The sequence below is a fragment of the Giraffa tippelskirchi genome, chromosome 4 (assembly GCF_054371585.1).
Source record: "Giraffa tippelskirchi isolate mGirTip1 chromosome 4, T2T-mGirTip1v1.2.pri, whole genome shotgun sequence".
Classification (NCBI taxonomy): domain Eukaryota; kingdom Metazoa; phylum Chordata; class Mammalia; order Artiodactyla; family Giraffidae; genus Giraffa; species Giraffa tippelskirchi.
Genome location: NC_137278.1, coordinates 77,313,108 through 77,335,354, shown reverse-complemented (window position 1 = coordinate 77,335,354; position 22,247 = coordinate 77,313,108). Strand labels below are relative to the sequence as shown.

The 22,247-nt window shown below is 37.7% G+C and overlaps 1 protein-coding gene across 16 annotated transcripts in view; it reads left to right on the top strand.

Annotated features, from left to right (window-relative positions):
- EML4 (EMAP like 4) overlaps nucleotides 1–21,789 on the top strand; it is a 153,686-nt gene extending 131,897 nt beyond the window's left edge. For 11 of the 16 annotated variants that reach the window (XM_081591997.1, XM_081591996.1, XM_081591999.1 and 8 more), the window contains 6 exons: nucleotides 6,411–6,499; nucleotides 7,888–7,985; nucleotides 14,513–14,600; nucleotides 15,253–15,351; nucleotides 18,179–18,309; nucleotides 18,958–21,789. In XM_081591997.1, the coding sequence (XP_081448123.1) occupies nucleotides 6,411–6,499; nucleotides 7,888–7,985; nucleotides 14,513–14,600; nucleotides 15,253–15,351; nucleotides 18,179–18,309; nucleotides 18,958–19,431 (979 nt within the window). In that variant the 3' untranslated portion in view covers nucleotides 19,432–21,789. The remainder of the gene's footprint in view (nucleotides 1–6,410; nucleotides 6,500–7,887; nucleotides 7,986–14,512; nucleotides 14,601–15,252; nucleotides 15,352–18,178; nucleotides 18,310–18,957) is intronic. The other 5 variants (XR_014082502.1, XR_014082504.1, XR_014082500.1 and 2 more) reach the window with 1 other exon arrangement.
- Nucleotides 21,790–22,247: the final 458 nt, after the last annotated feature.

Here is a 22,247-nt window from a genome sequence, read left to right as displayed (position 1 = left end):
CTTCAGTCATGTCTGACTCTGTGCGACCCCATGGACTGCAGCCTACCAGGCTCCTCCGTCCATGGGATTTTCCAGGCAAGAGTACTGGAATGGGTCGCCAGTGCCTTCTCTGGTAGTAAGTGCTAGAAGGACTTGAATCATGAAGACTCAACCCCTTCATTGGATGTGTGTACAATATATACATACGTGTACATACAGAGTCCCAGTTTTTAATGAAAAGCAGATCTGATGAAACTTACTGAAGTTACTTTCTAACATTTAGTATAACTGTGAAGTCATCATTAACAAATTTAAAAGGAAAAGTTACTTAAGTGACTTAGCTAAGCCAGTTGTTTCTTCTTGGAGTTGTGAGTAGGAAAAACCTTACGAATGAGAGTGATATAACTAAAAAGTGCTGTTAGTTAATTCTTTCTACTGTAGAGTTGGGGATTATTTAAAATCTAGGGGAGATGTAGTTATTAGTATTCATTTTCCTGCCTTTGATTCTTAGATAACTTTTCTTGTTTATTATTTTTTTTTTGCATGGGATTGTGAACACCTGGCTCTATTGTCTAAAACAGAAAATTCCTTGATGTAACCATTCAGATTATTATCACTGACCCTAAGCCTGCAAAAAATCACATTGAGGGCAAGAATTTTTTTTTTTTAAGTTTAATACAGCACATATCCAAATTGTTTTTTTTTTTTAAGTTTAATACAGCACATATCCAAATTGTTCATGATCCAGAAAAGGTGACTAGCAACATGTTTAAAGATGTGTTCATGTCCATATCTAGAAATCTTCTACTTGTAATCAAGAAGTAAGCACAGGTGTGAATAAATTATCACAATGATAAATAAAATTATCATTTTAAAAGACTATATTATGAATACAGTTTCTAAGGGAAAAAATGAAATGCATGACTCTAAGTGGACATACTGCTTTCTTAACTTTGCTACTCCTTATGTATTAATAGTAAGGAGTCTTTTTAACAGCTTTATTGAGATATAATTCATATACCTTAAAATTCACCCTTTTAAAGTATATAGTGCAGTAGTCATCACAAGCTACTTTCAGAACATTTTCATTAACCCTGAAAGGATCCCTGAACACTATAGCAGTCATTCCTCATTACCCCCACCCACTTCCAGCCGTGAGTAACTGGTCTACCTTCTATTTCTATAGGTTTGCCTATTGTGGACATTTCATATAAATACAATCATATAATTGTGATTTGTGACTAGTTTCTTTCACATAGCATGTTTTGAAGGTTCATGCGTGTTGTACAGCATGTATCAGCATTTCGTTCCCTTTTGTCACCAAATATCCCATTGTATGGCTGTACTTCAAATAACCATTTGAATTAATATTTCCGCTTTATGACTGCTGTGAATAGTGCTGCTGTAAGCAGTCATACACAAGCTTTCGTGTGGACAAATGTTTTCTGTTCTCTTGGGTATACACCAAGGAGTAGAGTGAACTATGTTTAAAACATTTTAAGGAGCTTCCAAATTGTTTTCCACTACAGCTATGCCATTTTACAATTCTGCCAATAAAATATAAAGGTTCCAGTTTCTCTACATCGTCGCCAACAGTTGTCATTGCCTGTGTGTTGATTATAGCTGTCCTAATGGCTGTGAAGCGCTTTTTCATTGTTTTAATTTGCGTTTCTCTGATGGCTAATGATGTTGAGTCTCTTTTTCATGTGTTTATTGGTTATTTATGTATAGCCTCTTTAGAGAAATGTTTGTTCATATCCTTTGCCTATCTTTGAATTGATTTGTCTTTTTATTCTTAGTTGTAAGGGCTCTTTATATAGTCTGGATGTAGTACCTCATCAGATGTATGACTTGCAAGTACTTTCTCTCATTCCAGTGGTTGTCTTTTCACTATCTTTCTTTCTTTCTTTTTCTAATATTTCTGTGGCTGTGTTGGGTCTTAGTTGTGGCACCCAGGACCTTTCATTACAGCGAGTGGTCTCCCTAGTTGTTGGCATGGTGTGCAGGCTTAGTTGCCCCACAGCATGTGGGATCTTAGTTCCCCAACCAGGGCTCAAAAACAGGTCCCCTGCATTGCAAGGCAGATTCTTCACCACTGGACTGCCAGTGGAAGTCCCTCTTTTAACTTTCTTAATGGTAACTTTTATTGCATAAAAGTTTGAAATTTTTATATTGTCCCATTTATCTGTTCTTTCTCTTGGTCTTAAACATTTACTACAACATTTTCTTCTAAGAATTGTATAGTTTTAGCTCTTACCTTGAGATCTTGATTTATTTTGAGTTAATCTTTGTATGTGATATGAGCTAATCTTTGTATAGATATTCAGCCTCATTCTTTTGCATGTGGATATCCAGTGTTGCAGCACTGTTTCTTGAAAAGACTTTTCTTCCTGCAGTGAAGACTTGAAACCCTTGTTGAAAATCAGTTGACCATAATAGGGTTTCAATCTGGATTCTCACTTATATTCCATTGATCTCTATGTTTATCCTATGCAATACTGGTCTTGATTATTATAGCTTTGCATTATGTTTTGAATTGGGAAATGTGAGTCCTCCAGCTTTGCTCTTTTTCAGGGTGGTTTTAGCTGTTCAGGATTCCTTGAATTCCACGTGAATTTTAAGATCAGCTTATCAGTTTCTGCAAAGAAACCTTGATAAGGATTGTTTTCTTCTTTATAGATCAATTTGAATATGTCACTATTTTAACAATATTAAGCCTTCCAATTTATGAACAATGTTTTTCCATTTATTTAGGTCTTCAATTTTCTTCAAAGATGTTTTTAATTTTTAAGGTACAAATTTGCACATTTGTTAAATTGTACCAAAGTATTTCATTTTCTTGATGCCATTTTGAATGAAATTGTTTTCTCAATTTCATTTTTAGAATATTCATTGCTGGTATATATAAATACAACTGCTTTTTGCATATTGATCTTATATTACTTGAATAAACAAGCAGTAATACTTGAAGATCAACAGAGAAATTACTGTGAACCTGAGTGGTCAGAGAGCACCTCCCAAAGGAGGTGGAGCTGGTCCTGCCTTGTAGGAGTTCTGAGATTTTAAGAAGGCAGTGAGGAGTTAGGAGCTCATATCAAATAGGGGAAATGGATTGAGCCAATGCAAGAAACTATAAGCTAACTGAAATAGAACATTCCTTAAAGGCCTCTTGATAGCTAAACAGTGGAATCCAAACTTCTTAGCCTGGCGTTTAAAGCCCATTAAAAATCTTTCCCTCACCATTCCAGCCAGAGTGGTTAAGTTGTTGTCCTTCAGATAACACCTCAACCCTTTCTTACCTTTCTGTCCTTTTTTTTTTTTTTTTTGTCCTTTCTTACCTATTCCTCTCCACCTGATTCTTAACCACATTTGATATGATGAAATCCTAAACCACCCCACATCGTCAGAGATTACTCCCTGCTCTCAAACTTCATGATCCTTCATGATCATAAAAGCAGTTGGGAAAAAGTTGCAAACCTGCCACCCAGAGGATACACTTTATATGATGATGAATATTTTTTAATGCATTTTATGAACAGATATAGATTCATTTAGATACTTTAACATATGATACTTTCCAGCTCTGAAATCTTATGATTCTCCTTTTGCCACTAAAGAAATCAATGTGTGTGTGTGTGTTTTTAAGTCATCAAATTATGGTGGTAGTGTGTGTGTGGTTATTTGACTCACAATCAGATTAGTTTGAATATATGGCCAAAGATTTCCCACCTCTGATGCTGAGCAGTTCCATTTAGAAAGATCCTTTAGGCCACATAGAGCCCCATAATGATTCTTTGAAGCAAAACCTTGGTTCCAGTGTATATACTCTAGATTAGAATGAGAATGCAGTTCAGCACAGTGAAAACTTATATTATTTATTTGTAGAAAATTTCCTTTACATCTCCATACTTTCGTTAAGGATAGAGGTCCTGAGCTAGAAAGTCTTTTCTGAAGGTAGAATGTAAATTCATGCACTGAAAAGGGTAGGAGCCTTAAAATTATTGCTGTGTACTTTTTACAACAAAGTTATTTTAATTATTACTAAAAATTACTCGCCACAAGTGAAAGAATTAATCTCTGATAGCTTCCCACATAGCTCAGCTGGTAAAGAATCTGCCTGCAATGCAGAAGATACCAGTTTGATTACTGGGTCTGGAAATTACCCTGGAGAAAGGCATAGCAACCCACTCTAGTATTCTTGCCTGGAGAATCCTCATGGACTGAGGAGCCTGACGGGCTACAGTCCAGGGGGTTGCAAAGAGTCAGACACAACTGAGCAACTAAGCTTGCACACGTGCAATTAAAGAAACAGAAAATGTAAGCAGAGGATTTTCTGGGTTTTTTTTTTATAATTGTTGTTTGTTTCTTTTTTGAGAGCTACCATCTCTCACCAGTAAATAACTCAGTTGTAGGTTCTACATATTATATACCAACAGACATTCTGGAGGTTTTTTTATTACTTTTTTTTTTTGCCATGTGGGATCATAGTTCCCTGACCAGGAATCATACCCGTGCGCCCCTGCAGTGGAAGTGAAGAGTCCTAACCGCTGGACCACCAGGAAATTCCCTTTTTTTAAAAAAATTACTTTTAAAGAGAGTTTTCAGAGCAGTAAAATTGTTTTCAGTTTTCCTAGGAAGATTGAACTGGAAACAAAATCAGTCAAGGCTTCTTCAAAATAGAATTGGTAATTTTAAGTGCCCAAGAAAGTATAGTGAAGTGTTTACATAAACCCATTAAAAACTTAAAGCCCACAGAGCGGGGTTGTGTCTCATTGTTCTTCAGGCATGTCTGTTCACTCTTAAGTTGGAATATTTTGTTCCCTTACTCTGAAAAGGAATTATAATTTATTCCCTCACTTGGCATCAGCTTTGACATTTCTTGGCTAAAGAGTAGTTTCATGGTGGCAGCCATAAAAATTGATGAATGAATTACATTCTCAGAAGAAACCTATAATCTCTGGGTACTGTCCAATTGCAATAAAGTACGTTCCTTATGCACCTTTTGAAGTAGAAATGATCAAACCATGAGCCTAGGGCTTCACAGTGCCAGTTTCCTGCTGATTGACTTTTCATAAACTTGGATATTTACAAATAGAAGCTATTTCTCTTACCTGAGTAAAAGGCAGAATTATTAATTAGGTTAGTACCTAGAAATTTCAACCCATAACTTACAAGTTATTTGAAGGAATAGTGGTCTCTTTTCAGATATTTACTATAATGCTTCAAGATTAAAAGAACTGCCATTATGTTTAGTGGTGGAACTTTTCCCATCTGAGTAATCAAGAACAAAACTTGCTGCTCATTTGTCCCATTCAGTTCCATGAAACTAAGATAGTGACTTTATTTTTCTAATTTTGTCCCATTCTTTCCACTCCAACCATTTCTTCCTACACACTGCATTTCAGTTATGTAATTCTTACTAAAACAGCATCTGTCATGTTCGAGACATTTTATATTTGTTCATTTGTCCATTCTGTAAGTATTTATTTAGTGCCTGATCTGAGCCAGGCAGTCTCAACTCTAAGCTCCTCCAACTAACTGTACCTGCTGTCTGTAACCTGCTCTCCTCTCCTTTATCTGTCCTTTAGTTGTCCTTCTTTAGTTCCCAGTCTTTGCTTTGTACCCCATATCTCACCCTGCTCTTAGAAAAGGGTCTGATAAGAGTCACTTACTATGTAGTTGGATATAAATCATTGTTTTACCTATCAAGAGGCCTTTTACATTTTGACTTTTCCTATAAATGTGATTGAAAAACTGCTTTTCAGAGAACTTCAGAGCTTGCATATGCTGGTGTTGGGGTTATTGGAGAGGTAGAGTGCCCCCTGCTGGTCCCGTTGAAATCTCACCAAATGAATGGCCTTCTGCCTTTCCCTCCCACCGTCATACTGTCCATGCTTCTTCCCACCTCCATGGCCGTGCAGCTGTCACTCCTCCTGTGTGAACTGCCTGTAATTCACCCTCAATGTGCAGCTCAACCCATATTCTACTGATACATCCTCCCTAAAGGTTTTTCTATGCCTGCTATTCATTTTCCTTCTGAGTTCCTCTACTATACGTAGTCACTGTTGGTGAGATTAGCACTTAATTGTGCTTTGTTTTAATTAGTTCATTTTCTTTTCCCTGGCTCTAGTGTAATTTTCAAAAACACTGATCATCTTGTCATTTTCTATTTGGACAGTGCCTCTCAAAGAGACACCCTTGGCATTCAGTGAATACCTGAATAGAAATGAGAACATGCCTAGGCCCATACGTATATTGCATCTAGTAACATTTTGCAAAATGAATTCATCCTTCATTAGAAAAGGGTAACATGTCCAGCTTTAGGGCGTTATTAAAATTTCTTTTTAAAGGGAGAAAAAAGTCAGCAGCCAATTTTTTTTTCTATAAATGCTAATGTCTGAGGAAAATTTTGATTTTTTACTTCCTAACAGGTGGTTTGTTCTGGATGCAGAAACCAGAGATCTAGTTTCTATCCACACAGACGGGAATGAGCAGCTCTCGGTGATGCGCTACTCAATAGGTAGGCAGATTTACTCCCACTCCTGGGGGTATTTACGGCTTTCCTCAGTAATTGCATATTTTCACTTCCAATAATGCTGACTACTTTTTTCTCTGCTCTCTAAAGTTGCTAAGTATTGAATATGTTTCCCCAACAGTAGATTTAATTCTGCTGTAGGAAACTGCAAAAGATCTGCTAAAGTTAAACAGTATTCTAAGTCATCAAGCAAACATAAATTTAGAACAAACTGTTACAACTGCATTTGCAATTGAAAGCAGAATACAGAGCAATCAAACACCAATTTTTTTTGAACTACACCTACTTAGAATTTTGAGTAGGTATTAGGCTGACTGTTAATAAATTTAGCAATCTTTTCTTTGTATATAAGAGGATATAAAACAAATTATAATAATATTCAAAGAATACAGATTTTATAGGCCCTTCAAGTTCTTTAAAAAATCTTTAGTTTGCTTTTTACTGTTTACATAGGAATTATTGGTTTGTTAATTAGATAAAATACTCAGCAACTCATTGTAAGAATGTGATCAATTCATTTAGCTACTTTGAGTAATCCTTTTGTATTTTATTCAGAATATTTATTAAGTTTCCAACACCTTTTTCCCTGTATTAATATGGTTTTGATCCACACAGTTCAAGTGACATTTTCTTATATGCAGAAATATATTTCAGTAGTTGTCGGATCAGTGTGAAATCCAAATGATCTTTTTGATGGCTTCTAAGTCATTTCAATGGAAGCCAAGAGTGCTATTTTCTATGTTGAACAAGGAAGGAAAAGTATTTGCTTTGCACTATAAGCTTGGCAAGAATTACTTTGAAGAAGAAAAGGTTACCTTTTCTGTTTTACTTTGGCTTTTTTCAGTGCTATGATAGCAAATAACTGCTCAAATGTAGCATTTAAAACCCCAAGATCAAATGAACTTTATTGACCATCTGTTATGTGGTAAGTACAATGGACGAGATGATAGACGAGAACACTGTCCCTTCCCAAGAGAACCTACCCCGTAACTGGAGAGATCACATGTCCTCGGTTGAAATGAGCAGTTGTACACTCAGCTTGCTATATGAATCCTGTATACTTGAACCTATAAAACCAGGTTAACCTCCTTGGGCCTAGTCTGTAGCTAACTAGAAGGAGATGAAGCTGAGGTCCGAGTCCAAGGCCCATGGAGCATTTCCGAGAAGGGATTGTGCACTTGACTAGATAACCATTTGGTTTTCAAATATGTTTAGTGATGGAAGGAGTCATTCATTAAACACCAAATAATAATTAATTTGACGAGATTTAACAACATTTGTAAAATATCATTTGGTATCGGTCCAGTAAAGTGACAGTAAATAAACCTGTCAGTGTATTTCTCTATTCGACATTTTTTCCTGTTTCATTCTAGATGGCACCCTCCTGGCTGTAGGATCTCATGACAACTTCATTTACCTCTATGCAGTCTCAGAAAATGGAAGAAAGTATAGCAGACATGGAAAGTGCACTGTAAGTAGTGAAGGGAAATAAATTGACCTATAAAATTGTTGGAAAATTTTACTTTGTAAAAGGAGTTAAATATTTGCACTGATGTATCACCTTTAAACTTAGCAGATTGAAACTTCAGTCACTATCTTTGAAAATTGACATTACCTGACAGCAGAATTTTGCAGTGCCCTTGCAGTTCTAGAAAGGTTTCTCCTTTGATGAAAGTTTAATACTTGTCTCTTTCTGACTGCTAGTTTTAATGCAGTTTCTGATAGCAAAGCTCCTTCCTTAGGAAATCCTTAGAAAATAATGCTTTTGTAAGATGAAATGAGTCAGGAATGGAAGGGTATCTCACATTTTTAAGCTCAGTGTCCCATGATCCTACCCATCCTTGACACTGCAGTTTCGTTTCCATGTGACCTCTGTAGCACTAAACAGAACATAATTTATGTGAAGATTTGTCTGCATTAGGAGAATTAATAGAAACATACTTTCTTAGTTTACTGCATTTCTGATTGATTAGTTTTATCATTGTAAGATGAAATTTAGGTTCAGTTACAGACATACTGAGCACCTATCTTATCGCAGGCAGTTTGCTAACTCCGGAAGCGTTCCAGGCATTGGGAATACACCTAAGATTTGTTCATTGTCCTCTAAAAGTACATATTCAAGCTGAGGACAGAACGAAAAAGACAGGAGGTATAGTGTAGTGGTTATGGGGATAAACTTGGGATAGGACTACCTGGATTTTAACTCTCATTTCACCACTCACAAGTGTGACCTTGGGCAAGTTATTTAAAACCTTCTACTTCAGTTTTCTCATTTATAAAGTGAATTTAGTAGTACTTTCTACTTCACTGGATTGAAATAGGGCATATAAAATGCTTGTAATAGTGCTTGGCAAATAAATGTACTCAATATATGTTAACTATGGTTTTTATAGAAAATGAGGTGGTTTGGTATCTGTGTTAGCAATCAATTTAGGATTAGCAGATTACTTGATGAGTTAGTGGCACAGATTCTTCAACAGTCTTTACCACAGAAGAGTTTTAGGGCAATGAATAAAAGAATGAGTTTTTAAAAGCAAATACATAAGTAAAACCCAGGCCATTTACTATTCAGAGAAGAGACTGCCTTTTTTGGTTAATTTTCTTTTTTCTTGGGGGGAGCATATTTTGTACCATGTGCCAAAACCAGCCAATAAAGTGATCTACAAGCAACCTTGTAATTTTATAACTTACCCAAAATATTTTTATTGACTTCGACAAAAATTATGAATCAGTATGCATTAATTTATTTAAATTACATCTTTTAATTAGTTTATTATCTTAATAGTTGGGATATGGAATAGTAGAGTAACAGTGTCTCATTGTATATAGCATGATCAGATGTTCCACTGAAAGGGATTTTCAGACTACTTAAGTTTACCCTACCAGGCACCAAAATTTTCTTAATTATTTTTTACCCCAACCTGTTCTAAAAAGCCCATGTCTTAATAAGTAGAGTATTATCAAATATAATGTAATCTTGTGGAATCATAAAATTCTACAGTAGCACGTTAGCTCAGACCTCATTTTACAGACCGAGAGCCTGAGTTTCAGTCTTAGAGAAGGTAAGTGGCTTGTCCTTGATCGCATCTTGACATAGTGGCTGATCTGGGGCCTGAACCCTGTTCTCCTGACTCTTAGTAGAGCAGACTTCTCGAGGTACAGAAGTGCCTCAGATCTGTCAATATGTATGTTAGTGTCCTCTGCTCTTACAGCACAGCACCTGATGCAGAAAGAGCAGCGTGTGACATTGGGCAGCGAGATGACCTTGGAAGTGTTGAAAGTGGCAGGTTTATCAATTGCATAACACTTATTTAGCCTTCCCCAGTTAGGCAGCTTGTATCTTTAGAGCATATGAAAGTATTATGTTGAGATATCTTGAAGAACTGTGAAATTTTGTAATACTTTTTGAGGCTGTAATGAAAGGCTCGACTACTCTGCTTTTCTAATTATCTTCTGTTCTGTGCTTTGCTTCCAGCTCTCACTTCTCCTTGCTGTCTGCTTCCACCAGCTGGTCTTATAACCTCATGTCTGCTTTTATCTGTTGTCTGCTATGATATAGGACAGAAAAGGTTGGGCTAATGCTGCCTGGCCACTTTCTAGGTTGCAACTTTAGGCAAGTTAATTTCTGAATCTTAATTCTTAAAATTGTAGATTATAAGAGTTCCTACTTTTATAGGATTGCTGTAAAGATTTTAAATGTGGCAACTGGACCTGCTCTCAAAGTTCCAAACACAAATGCTGTTTTCTATTTTGTTTCCAGTATTTCCTGTTACTGGTTAACATTTAAGTGACCCTATAGCTTCAGAAACATACTGGGCTTAGAACTTTAGGAAGTGTCCCTCTAATAAATTATAAGCAAGCAGCTGAAACTGTCCCTGAGTGCCAACATAGTAGCTTTCTGTTTGACTCAAATTCCTGCATGCCTTTTAACACTGCTTCTCCAAGATCTGAGCCCAGGAGAAGAGTGTGTATTCAAGTTGCAGTGATGTACTAAAAAAGCATTACAAATAGGTAAGAATTGCTGGTAAAATGTTTCTTTTTTGGTAAATGAAAATATATATACAAAGAGAAGAGTAAAAGACTTTTAAACTGTCTACCTGGAAATCACCAAAAAAATTACCCATAAAACTAATGCTGTATATATTTCAATATTACCTAACAGGAATTCTGTTGCAATCATTTGTGGCTTAAACAAATGGGGGTTATGTTTTCATTTAAAAGAAGTCACCAGGGACTCAGGATTCTTCTTTCTTTCTACTCCCATCATCCTCAGTATGGTGCTGCTGGAATTCCAGTCATCATGTCCTGGTTCCAGGGAGAATCAGAGCAAGGGGAAAAAAGACATTCTTCCTCCTAAGTCAGTTTTAAAGTTTCCCTAGTAGCCCCACTCAGTGACTTCTGCCACCCATAACTGCAAAAGAGGTTAGCAAATACAGGGTTTTAGCTGGGCACTGAAAAGGAGAGATCGTGGAATAGATAAATACGCTTTACACATCTACACTCTGAAGATTGGGTTAGAAAGGCTGATCCTCTACAAATTAGCTTTCTCTCAAACCAGCAAAGCATGTCAAAAATGTAATGGGGAAAAAATCCTAATTGCAATAAAAACAAAAACTGTAGATGCTTTGAGAATAGACTTAGCAAGAAAAGCACAGGAAGCTATGTGAAACATGGCTGAAATATAAACTAAGAACTGAAAAGTAGACATAACGTATTTCTAGAAGAAAAGACATGACAAAATATCTGTTCTCTACAAATTAGTCTCTAAATCTGATGCACTCTTACTTAAATTTTCATGATATTTATGAGCTTGATAAAATGGTTCTAAAGTTCATCTGAGATTTTCCACATTATAAAACTATCACAGTTGGCTGGGAATAGGTAGATAGACTAATGGAACAGAGAAGAGTCCAAAAACAGATCTCTGTTTATATGGAAATTTACTAGATAATAAAAGAGGTATTTCAAATCAGTAGAGAAACAGTGGGCTCGTCTCAGCCTGCATTGTCCAGCATCACAGCTACTAACCGCAACTTTATGAAATTAACTACAATTCAGTTCCCTGGGAACACTGGCCACATTTTGAATACTCAGGAGCTGTAGGTGCTGCTGCTGCATTGGACTGCACAAATACACGTTTTCATCACTGCAAAAAAGAAAGGTCCATTGGATGTCACTGCCCTATATAGTGAGGGGACACCTGCTAAGTTGATTCAGTTGTGTCTTGACTCTTTGCGACGCTATGGACTGCAGCCTACCAAGTTCCTCTGTTGATGGAATTGTCCAGGCAAGAATACTGGAGTGGGTTGCCTCCAGGGGATCTTCCCCACCCAAGGATTGAACCTGTATCTCTTATGTCTCCTGCATTGGCAGGCAGGTTCTTTACCATGTCAGGACCTGTTAAATAATAGAAAATTGATTCTCTGGGGAGTGAGAATCAGATCCCTCAACACTTGGCAGCTCTTGAAAAACTGCCATGAGCTTTTCACATATCCAAACCAAGAAAGCCCACTGTTACAAATCTACTACATTGTCAGACTCACCATGGCTTAGCGTCCTGGCCCCCCACCCCCCAGCATCCACCTGGACACCTACTTAGGAAAAATTTAGTGCCCTATGAACTCAAGGCCTCGGTACTTTTTTTGAAAACTCCTCAGGTAATATTAATCTACAGCCAGGGTTGCAAAGCACTGGTGTAGGTGATGACATTCTGGGTGATTAACAAAGATTTAGCTGAAATATTTCAGACTTTTCCAGAGTCTATTCTCAGGCACCATCACTTGTGATTGTTACTGCGGTTATACCATTCAGCTGCTTAAAGGCAGTAATGAACATACCAGCTTAGAATACTCTTGTTTCTGTTCTGGGAGGTATACTTATTTGCTCCCAACCATGTCTTGCCTGTGGGGGGACATTTGAGGAGGTTTTCCCCCAACGTATGCATGTATCTTTGATGGCCTGTGAGTTAGATGAGACAAGGACACTCTGAAGTGGAATCTGGGAAGGCAGCATCATATATTCCTAGCTGAAAGTCGCATCTCATCTTTGCTTCTTTATTGGACTCCATATCAGGGAAAAAATACTTTGTTTTCCAGTATGAATTGATAGCTTTCGAAATTTGGAGGCTTTTCCTACTCGAGTTCTTTTTGAGAATACTTGATATTTAGATTTTTTTACCAACTAAATACATCATATCCAACACAGATGTAAATTAAATGAATGTTATGTATCCATACAATGCTTTTGATTCTTTTCTAAGTAATACTATTAAAGTCTCTTCAGAGAGATTCAAACAGTATTTTTAAGCACTGTGTTAGGAGGAATGCTTCCTGGAGGACAGTACTTTGCCCTGACTAGTTAAATCCTTCATTAATGTAGTGCCAGTGTTCTTGTCTTAGAAGCTTGGCTTCTCTGCATGCCAGCCAGGCATCAGATTGATGAACCTTGTGAAAAAGATCTGTGTGACCCCGTCCTCCTGCCATATTCAGAAAATATTCACAAACCATATACATCTTACTGGCACTGATTTCTTGTTAAGTTGGGAGGTCTCCCACATGCCTAGCAAGTAATTCCTGACCTGTTTTCTGACATACCGCCTAACCTCCAGTGACTTCAGGAAGCTTCATGGTTCTCAAATTCATGTAAATTCATTTAGATGTATAAATTTGGGTATTTACCATATAGCACTGTGGTGGACTGTAGCGCCAGGGAGGTTTTAGGACATGTCACTGAACTGCAGAAGGCTCCTGGAATAATTAAAATACTTTGTGTAAGTCATTAAAAAGTATTTTGAATTTATTAACATTTTTAAAAAAATTTATTTTTGGCTGTGCTGGGTCTTCGTTGCTGCACGGCTTTCCTCTAGTTGTGGCTGTCGGGTGCTGTTCTTTGTCATGGTGCTCGGGCTTCTCATTGCAGTGGCTTCTCTCATGGGGCACAGGCTCTAGGCCTCGTAGGCTTCAGTAATTGCAATTCCCAGGTTCTAGAGCACAGGCTCAGTAGTCGCAGTACATGGGTTTAGTTGCTCCGAGGCATGTGGGTCTTCCAAGATCAGGGATCAAACCCATGACTCCTGCATTGGCAGGTGGGTTCTTTACCACTGAGCCACCAGGGAAGCCCCTGAATTTATTAACTTTAAAAATAAAAACCATGTGAGCAGAAAGCTAGTAATGCAAAAAGTACAATCAAAATTATTAATAAGTGTTTTAATACAGAGTATAGGAGATAAGTGATTTTGAGTCTCTGTTGGCTTTAGTGTAAACTGTAAGACCTGTGTGATTTATCTGCAATAATTTATTGAAAATCATCAAATGCTTATATGTGAAGCCAGCATAATATGGCACTTCAGTAATTTTTTGTTTGAATTCCCAGTGTTAGTAAAACCTAAGCAGAAAAAGAGTATAAAGAGTCAGATAGATGATTAATTATTGGATCCATTTGATCAGAGGGAGTGTGCTATTGGGTAACTTTTTCCCCAGCATATTCTTTGGAGATAGGAGTTTTTTAGGAGATCTCCACATGCCGTGGGTACTCAAGAAACAGACCAAGAAAATTGTACTCTTTTTGTATACAACCTGGAACCAATATTTCATTCTCAAAAATGAAGTCACTCTAATTAGGGCCACTAGTGACTTGAAATAAGGCCCGAGTTTATAGCGTCTGTCTCAGTGCCTCCTAAGAGACTGTCTTTTCTGGGAGTGTAGCACTGGTGGTGCTCGGTGATGGTATCCACGTGGAGGCACCAGCAGGACACTCCCAGGTTCCGAGTGCTTACCGTTCCCACTGTGCTCGGTTCTCTTCAGCTCCACAGTTCTGGCTTCCAACCAAAGACCTGCTCCAAACCGTAAGCCTTATTTAGTTCCAGAGGCCGTGATACTGCTCTACTTCAGGAATTCCCAGTGAATGGCTACTGAGAAGGCAGTATTGATTAACTGTGAGACTACTTATCATTCATTCAGAACTCTAAATAATTCTAATGATTAATGTGTTACTTCCTAGGGACATTCCAGCTATATCACACACCTTGACTGGTCCCCAGACAACAAGTATATAATGTCTAACTCGGGAGACTATGAGATCCTGTACTGTAAGTATGAATGATCACATAACGGCTGAGATGTGTCTGTCAGGGGGCAGTAAAGAGCAGGCTCCATGAAATCTGAAATGTGCAGCCACTGCACACTGGCCCCTCAAACCTGACAAAGCCTGTGCTACTCAAAGCTGGCTAAGGACTGAGAATCTCAAAGAAAGTAATCAGTTCATTCAAATGTCATAAGAAATTATTCAGGGAGACTGATCCCGCTCTGGATGGTTCTGTATTTAACAGCTCTTCCTGGAGACAGGAAGGAGTATAATGGATGGGCATTTATGCTTTTTAAAGAAAAAAGAATAACTTCAGTGGGAAAGTGTATAGTTGTGTGTGTGTGTGTGTGCGTGTTCATTGCATCCGACTCTTTGCAACCCCATGAACTGTAGCCCTCCAGGCTCCTCTGTTCCTGGAGTTTTCCAGGCAAGAATACTGGAGTGGTTTGCCATTTCCTACTCCAGGGAATCTTACTGACCCAGGAATCTAAAACCATGGTAAACACTTTCTTTTCCTTTCAACTGTGTTTTAATATGTTTCAGTGTATGGATTATAAATACAAGTAAACATGGCTAGTTTGCATCAAGATGCATTTTCAAATCCATTTGTACACAAGCACTATGATTATACTTCCTTCCTGTTTCTAAATTTAAAGGGGACATTGAACATGGCTGCAAACTAATAAGAAATCGATCAGAATGTAAGGACATCAATTGGACGACATACACCTGTGTGCTAGGCTTTCAAGTCTTTGGTAAGGACGTTGCACTTGATGGGAAAAGTCGGTCTTGTGCTGTTTTTATGTGTAATACTTAAATTTCTAAATGACAAATAGTCCTGCATGTATTCTTTTATTTTTTAATTGAAGTATAGTTGAATTACAATGTTAATTTCTGCTATCTAGCAGAGTGACTCAGTTATTCATACACATACATTCTTTTTCATATTCTTTTCCATTATGGTTTGTTACAGGATATTAATATAGTACCCCGTGCTATACAGTAAGACCTTGTTGTTTATCCATTCTGTATATACTAGTTTGCATCTGCTAATCCCAAGCTGCCAGTCCAGCCCTGTCACACCCCTCCCCCTTGGCAGCCACCAGACTGTTCTCTGTGTGTGTGATTCTGTTTCATAGACAGGTTCAATTTGTCATATTTTAGATTCCACATATGAGATATCATAATGGTGTATGTCTCTCTCTTTGACTTCCTTCATTTAGTACTACATGTGTTCTTTCGTGTTAACTGCTATTAATATCCAATTCAGAGAAGTTAAATATATTAGGATTGAACCAATACAAGGTTTATTCTCTACAGAATCCATTGGTCCCTAATAAATATAAAAGACAATTAAAAAGGAAGGCATTTACATAATATTATAGATTGCCTTTCGCTTTTTTTCCTGCAGGTGAAAATTGAAGCTTTCAAATTAGTAAAAAGCATTTTCAAAATAACAGCTTTATTATCACATACCATATACCTATTTAAAGCGTACAATTTGGTTATTTCAGCATATTCACAGGATTGTGCAGCCATCATCACTGTTGAATTTTAGACCATTTTCATCACCCAGAAAGAAATTCTCTGCCCGTGAGCAGTCACTCCCCTACCTCACCCTTCCACAACCTCCCAGCAACCACTGATCTTTTTTTAATGATTCGCATACTCAGGACAGTTCATATAAATGGAATCATACATGATTCATTGAAACTGACTTTTTTCCTTTAGCACAAGGTGTTCAGGGTTCATCATGTGGTAGCATGTATCAGTACTTTGTTATGGCTGCATATCCCCATGTACAGCTGTGCCACATTGTTTATCATCAATTGATGGACACTGAAGTCATTTCCACTTTTCAGCTATTATAAATAATGCTGGCATGAACAGTAATGTACAAGTTTTAGTGTAGGCATGTTTTCATTCTCTTGGGTATATATCGAAGAGTGGATTTGCAGGGTCAAGTGGTAATCCTGTGTTTAACCTTTTGAGAAGCTGCCAGACTGTTTCCCATAATGGCTGCACCATTTTCATTCCTACCAGCAGTGTACCAGGGTTCTTTCTCCACGTGGTTGTCAACAGCTGGTTGTTGTTTTGCATGTGGGTATCCAGCTTTCCCACTACCATTGGTTGACATATGAAGGCATTCTCAGTAGATGTTGAAGATAAAACGTGGAGATCATTTCCTAATACGATATTTTGAACATTTCTAGAAATCTGTCCTTGACAGTTTTCTCAGTCTTTGCCAGACTGTAGGATTCCTTCTGAGAAAGTTAGGGTTAAAAAGAGATGGTGTACTCTGTGATTAGAATACTGGATATGGATATGGCACTAGTACCTAAAGCAGTACCCACAATAGGAGGGTTTTGTCCCTTATCAGTGTATCTCTGCCTTCTGAGAGCTGGACTCTCCCCACCCTGATGGTAGATCTGAACGTTTCTTTATGCTGTGTGCATTAGAAAAATAATCCATTATAGGTACTTGTTCTAAACTAACTGCTATAGAGATGAAGAAGCCAACTAAGTAAGCTTGGAAGAAATTAAAATAATCCTGACTAGTCCGTAAACAAATTCATTATTCTGGGTGAAGCTGAAGCAGTGGCCAATAGGTAGTAACTTACGTAGTTATTTTAATGAAACAATATTTAATTTACTTATTAAGAGATGTCAATTAACGTACTGACTAGAGACATATTAATACATCTTTTGTTACTCAAATGTTATTGACCAGAGATGTTTCAGTACTTACCTAACAAATCATTGGCCACAGGCATTAGTTTCTGCAAAAATTACCTGGTCAATAATATGTTAAGAAGTGTTTTGTCTTTACCAAAGTAAACCCCCCCAAAAAGAAGAAATTGTTCTCTAGAGCAGTATTGAACAGAGGAGGCCAGCTTCTCAACTGTTACATATTATTTGCAGTCTAGTAGGGATTTGTGCTAATCATGTTGAACACCACCAGTGCCTCAGGATGATTCAGAATAATTAAATTTGCTGTGTCAACTTTTGGACATAAATAATAGTGCCAGGAAAATTCTATGGATAGCGTGATAGACTAGTGGATTATGACCTGTGCATTTCCATTAAGAAAGAAAAAGGTTTTTTTAAACAAGTGCCTGCCTGAAAAGGAGCAGTGAAAAAGTATGTAAATTTTAGACTGCCCAGAGTCCACTTTGCGGAATTAGTGCCCGCACTGTTTCAGCACTCTGGTACAGAAGTAACTGAGAATTTCCCCTCCAGCTAGAAACTTGGAGGAGCTTATTGTCTAGTTGAGGCTAAAACTAAAATTATTTATTAGCCCCACCTGCTGGTTACTAGTGAGTACTTTTGAGTCTTAAAGTCTTAAATTTTCAATCTTGAGGTTATTTCAGTTTAATTATTATTAGTTAGATTTCAGATAAAATTTCATTTGAATGAAGTATTGAGGCACTAAGAAATCTATAAGGGAAATTTAGCAGCTAAGAGTCTGAACACAGATGAAAATTAATAAGATTCTAAAATAAACATATGTAGCGTGGCAGTTGTATTTTTCAGACTAATTTTTCTAACACTGCCCCCCCACCCCCATGTTTCCATATCAAAGGTGTCTGGCCAGAAGGATCTGACGGGACAGATATCAATGCCCTGGTACGATCCCACAACAGGAAGGTGATAGCTGTTGCTGATGACTTTTGCAAAGTCCACCTGTTTCAGTATCCCTGCTCCAAAGCAAAGGTAAAACCAACTTAATAAAGACTAATGTTACATTTAGGGCCTTTTGTTTGGGGGATAATTTCGTGTCAATGTTGGGAAAGTATTTGTAGGGTTGCTGATTCCTCTCCCTAATGCTCGTGTGCACAGGGAGAGAGAACAGGACCATCGGTGAGCGTCCGTGCAGGCAGTGTGTGTCTTTTCCTTCGTAGTGGTAAAAGACACTTGATGACGTTTCACTCGTTTTTATTTTTTTCATTTTGATTCTTAGCAGTTTTATATTTCTTCTAGACATATTAAAATACTTTATTTTTGATACATGATCAACATTATAAGACTCCTAAACCATCTATAATCCTACCAACCTAGTAAATTCTCCCCTAGCCATGTCAGTGGAATAGTCACTAAACTCTTAACAAGTATACCAACCTGACATCCAGAAGAGACATTTTTTAAATACAGTCTAAAAGTACAACTGTCCAATTACTTTGTTTCCCATATAAATAGGTATGGAAAGGAAATTGCTGCTAGCTTTATTCTTCAGCCAGGGATTTGTGGTTTTTTAGCTTGTTTCACAAGCTGAATTGACCTTCCTAACCTAGTCTCCTCCATGGCTGTAAGTAGGCATGTAGGGAATGAAGTTAATTTTGCTGTCTGATTTATTTCATGTAGGCGCCCAGTCACAAGTACAGTGCCCACAGTAGCCATGTCACCAATGTCAGTTTTACTCATAATGACAGTCACCTGATTTCAACTGGTGGAAAAGACATGAGCATCATTCAGTGGAAACTTGTGGAAAAGTTACCTTTGCCTCAAAATGAGACTCTAGCGGATCCTGCACTCACCAAAGCCCCTCCCTCTTCCATCGAGAGTGTGGTGCAGTCTGATACTCCCACACCGCCTCCTTCCCAGCCCTTAAACGAGACAGCTGAAGAAGAAAGTCGGATAAGCAGTTCTCCCACACTTCTGGAGAACAGCCTGGAACAGACCGTGGAGCCCAGCGAAGACCACAGTGAGGAGCAGAGTGAGGGGGGCAGCGAAGACCTCGGTGAGCCTGTCTGTGAAGAGCTAGCCAGTGAGCTGAGCGAGGAGCAGAGCACAGCCGCTCTTCCTGGGGACCAGCAAGGCCCCTCATCCCTGTCCTAACACCAGGACTTCAGTGCGACTCGCCTTCCTTCAGCTGCATGTGGTCTTGTGAACGCAGAGTTCAGGTAACAGGCTGAGAAGTGATGAAGAATCACTATTGATGGAGTTTTGGTTTCCACATAATCTATTTTCAACAATCTCATCTTCCGTCTCTTAAATGCAGTCAACCTAAAGGTTCAGTTTGATGTATGTTGAAAATTAACCAAACATAATAGTAGGATAAGACTGAAACATTGATTATGTCTCAGAAATTACTGTGTATGTCAGTAGTATGATGTAAATACTGGAAACAAAAACAGCAGTTGTATAGATTTAAAAATAAACCCCTTGTTATCTGAACAGGTTTTCTTCAGGAACAACCAGAGGCATCACAAACACTGTTACTCATCTGTTCATCTACTGGCTCAGACTGTGCTTTTTTTTTTCCTGATGCTGAAAATCAGAAAAACAAAAAACAAAAAAAAACTCTTACTGAGGACCCCCCCCCACCCCAAATATCTAGTGGAAATTTTTTAGTTAATGAAAAACTTCAGTATTGCTATGAGCAGTGGTATGGCCTTCCTGAGTAATAACACCATTTTCTTATGCTGCCAGCAGACGTCCAGATGTGCTTGTTAGTCTACTATGTAGGTGCTGCCTTTTCTAAGTCAGAGTGAGGAACAGTCCCTGAATTTCCTGTGTGCAAATCTATTTTATCTTAGAATTAAGAAAGCAGTGGTTTGTTAAAGAGCTTTTAATGTATATTAAACCATTGATGCTCAGAAATAATGGATTCCGCCAAGGATCCCTTTACTGGCCTAAACATTTTCAAGTGAATGGAAGAGAAAAAAACCCGCATGCCTATAAAGCTAAACTTGGCTAATTTTAGCTTAGCCTTCATCATAATTTGTTCCCTCAATAACAGAAATATTAATACAGTAAGTTTAAATGATTAAATTGGTGCTTGAAATTCATTGGTTTAGTTGTAATTTTTATACAGGTTGAGGGATAAAATAACAAATTGCAAATTCTTTTTTACAGAAGTGTGACAATAGTCACAGTAATTTTTTATAAATTGCATACTTAATAGACTTCCTATATATATGGTGATTTTTCTCTGGTGGAGTTGCTTTAAGCCTTGCAGTTCTGAGTGACTATCCTCTGCTACTGGGGGCAGTGCATGTATTTTTATGCAGTGGATAGTTTTGGTTTTTTGTTGTTTTTTTTTAAGTTTTGTCAGACGATTGTTTTTCTTAAGTATGTGTTTCCTATTTTCCAGATAATTACTGACAAATACGCATTTCCTATATATTTGTTTATACTTTGATTATAAAAAGACTTATTTTTTAACTTGCTGCATTGTTTTGATATCTTTTTGTTGTTGTTAGATCATGTTTAGAAACTTCAGATGAGTTCAGAAGTCTTAAGTATGCAAGTGTTTACGTGATTGTGCCATTCCAAAGTGCTTCAGAACTGTCATTCCCTTCTACTATCTTCTCAGGAGTAATACAAGTCAGGTATTTCATCATCTGGTAACATACAGACTCCAGTGAACGCCCAAGGACACTCACCACATTTGTATTCAGATGCTGTATGTAAGGGTGTGGGTGTGTGTGAAGGGGTGAGTGAGTGTAGACACTTCCTCTGTGTGTCTCTCTCTATATAAGAAGATATGTGCCACATTGAAAATACTCAGTGTGTATCTCTGTGTATAGATATATGTTGTGTATATCTCTTTCCTTTTGTTTACAACTGTTCAGAAAAAAAAACCTCAAAGCGGTTCTCTTCAAAAGAAGAGAGACTCCAAGCAACCCATCATTTTTCAGTATGTTTATACATAATTATCAGAGGGCAGCAGCAGTATCAGGCATACATTTTTGCCTATTAGCTGTGGTGATTGAATCATCAGGTCAGCATGTGCTAGACCCTGCAAAATAATAGGAGATGAACAAGGAATTCTAGAAGAAGAAAAAAAGCATTTTGTAAAGTACCTGGGGGATACCGCTCTCCATGATAAGCAGGGAGTGTATCTGGGGATATCAGTCACCTTTGGGGTTGCTGTATACAATGAAATTTATATTCGTGATATTTGTGATATCTTGGGTGGTAGTTTCAAAAAGACACTACTAATACGCAGAAAGCGTTCCAGCTCTCTATTGCTGGCAACTACTGTTTAACAGTCAATTAAATCTGTGATTATGGTTGGAAGTGGGTGGGATTATGAAATTGTAGATGTTTTTAGAAAAACTTGTGAATGAAAATGAATCCAAGTGTTTTATGTGAAGATGTTGAGCCATTTCTATCATGCATTCCTGTCTTATGACAGAAAATTTGAAGATTAAAAAATAAAATAATCAAAATGTTTCATTTGTCTCTAAATGTGTCTTGAGTCTTTCTTCCTTTATGCTGCTAGTTTCACCCAGTTATCAGGAGACACGACAGTTCAGATGGACACATTTATCAGCTGACCACTGCCACTGTGGATACAGCCATTCTGATAGTGACAGACTCCATCTCATAAAGCTAGAGGAAATTACTTCTGATTTATGCTTCCATTTAATAGGCAATAGCTTCGTTTTAATTTATTTCATATCTGCACTCACTCAAATGTTTACATTGGGTGATCCTAGCTACCTGCCTCCCCGCTGTTCACCTTCGGGAAGCCCTTGAACTCAGCATCCCGCTTTCTCCATCTCTCCTGGGTTGCTTAGTGACACATCCTCTGCGCACCACAACCATAAATTAGCTGCTGCACCTTTTTCTTTATGAAGAATTAAGTATTCCATCCATTTCCCAGTTTTACAGTCATGGAAATGATGGGGGTTTTCATCATCACC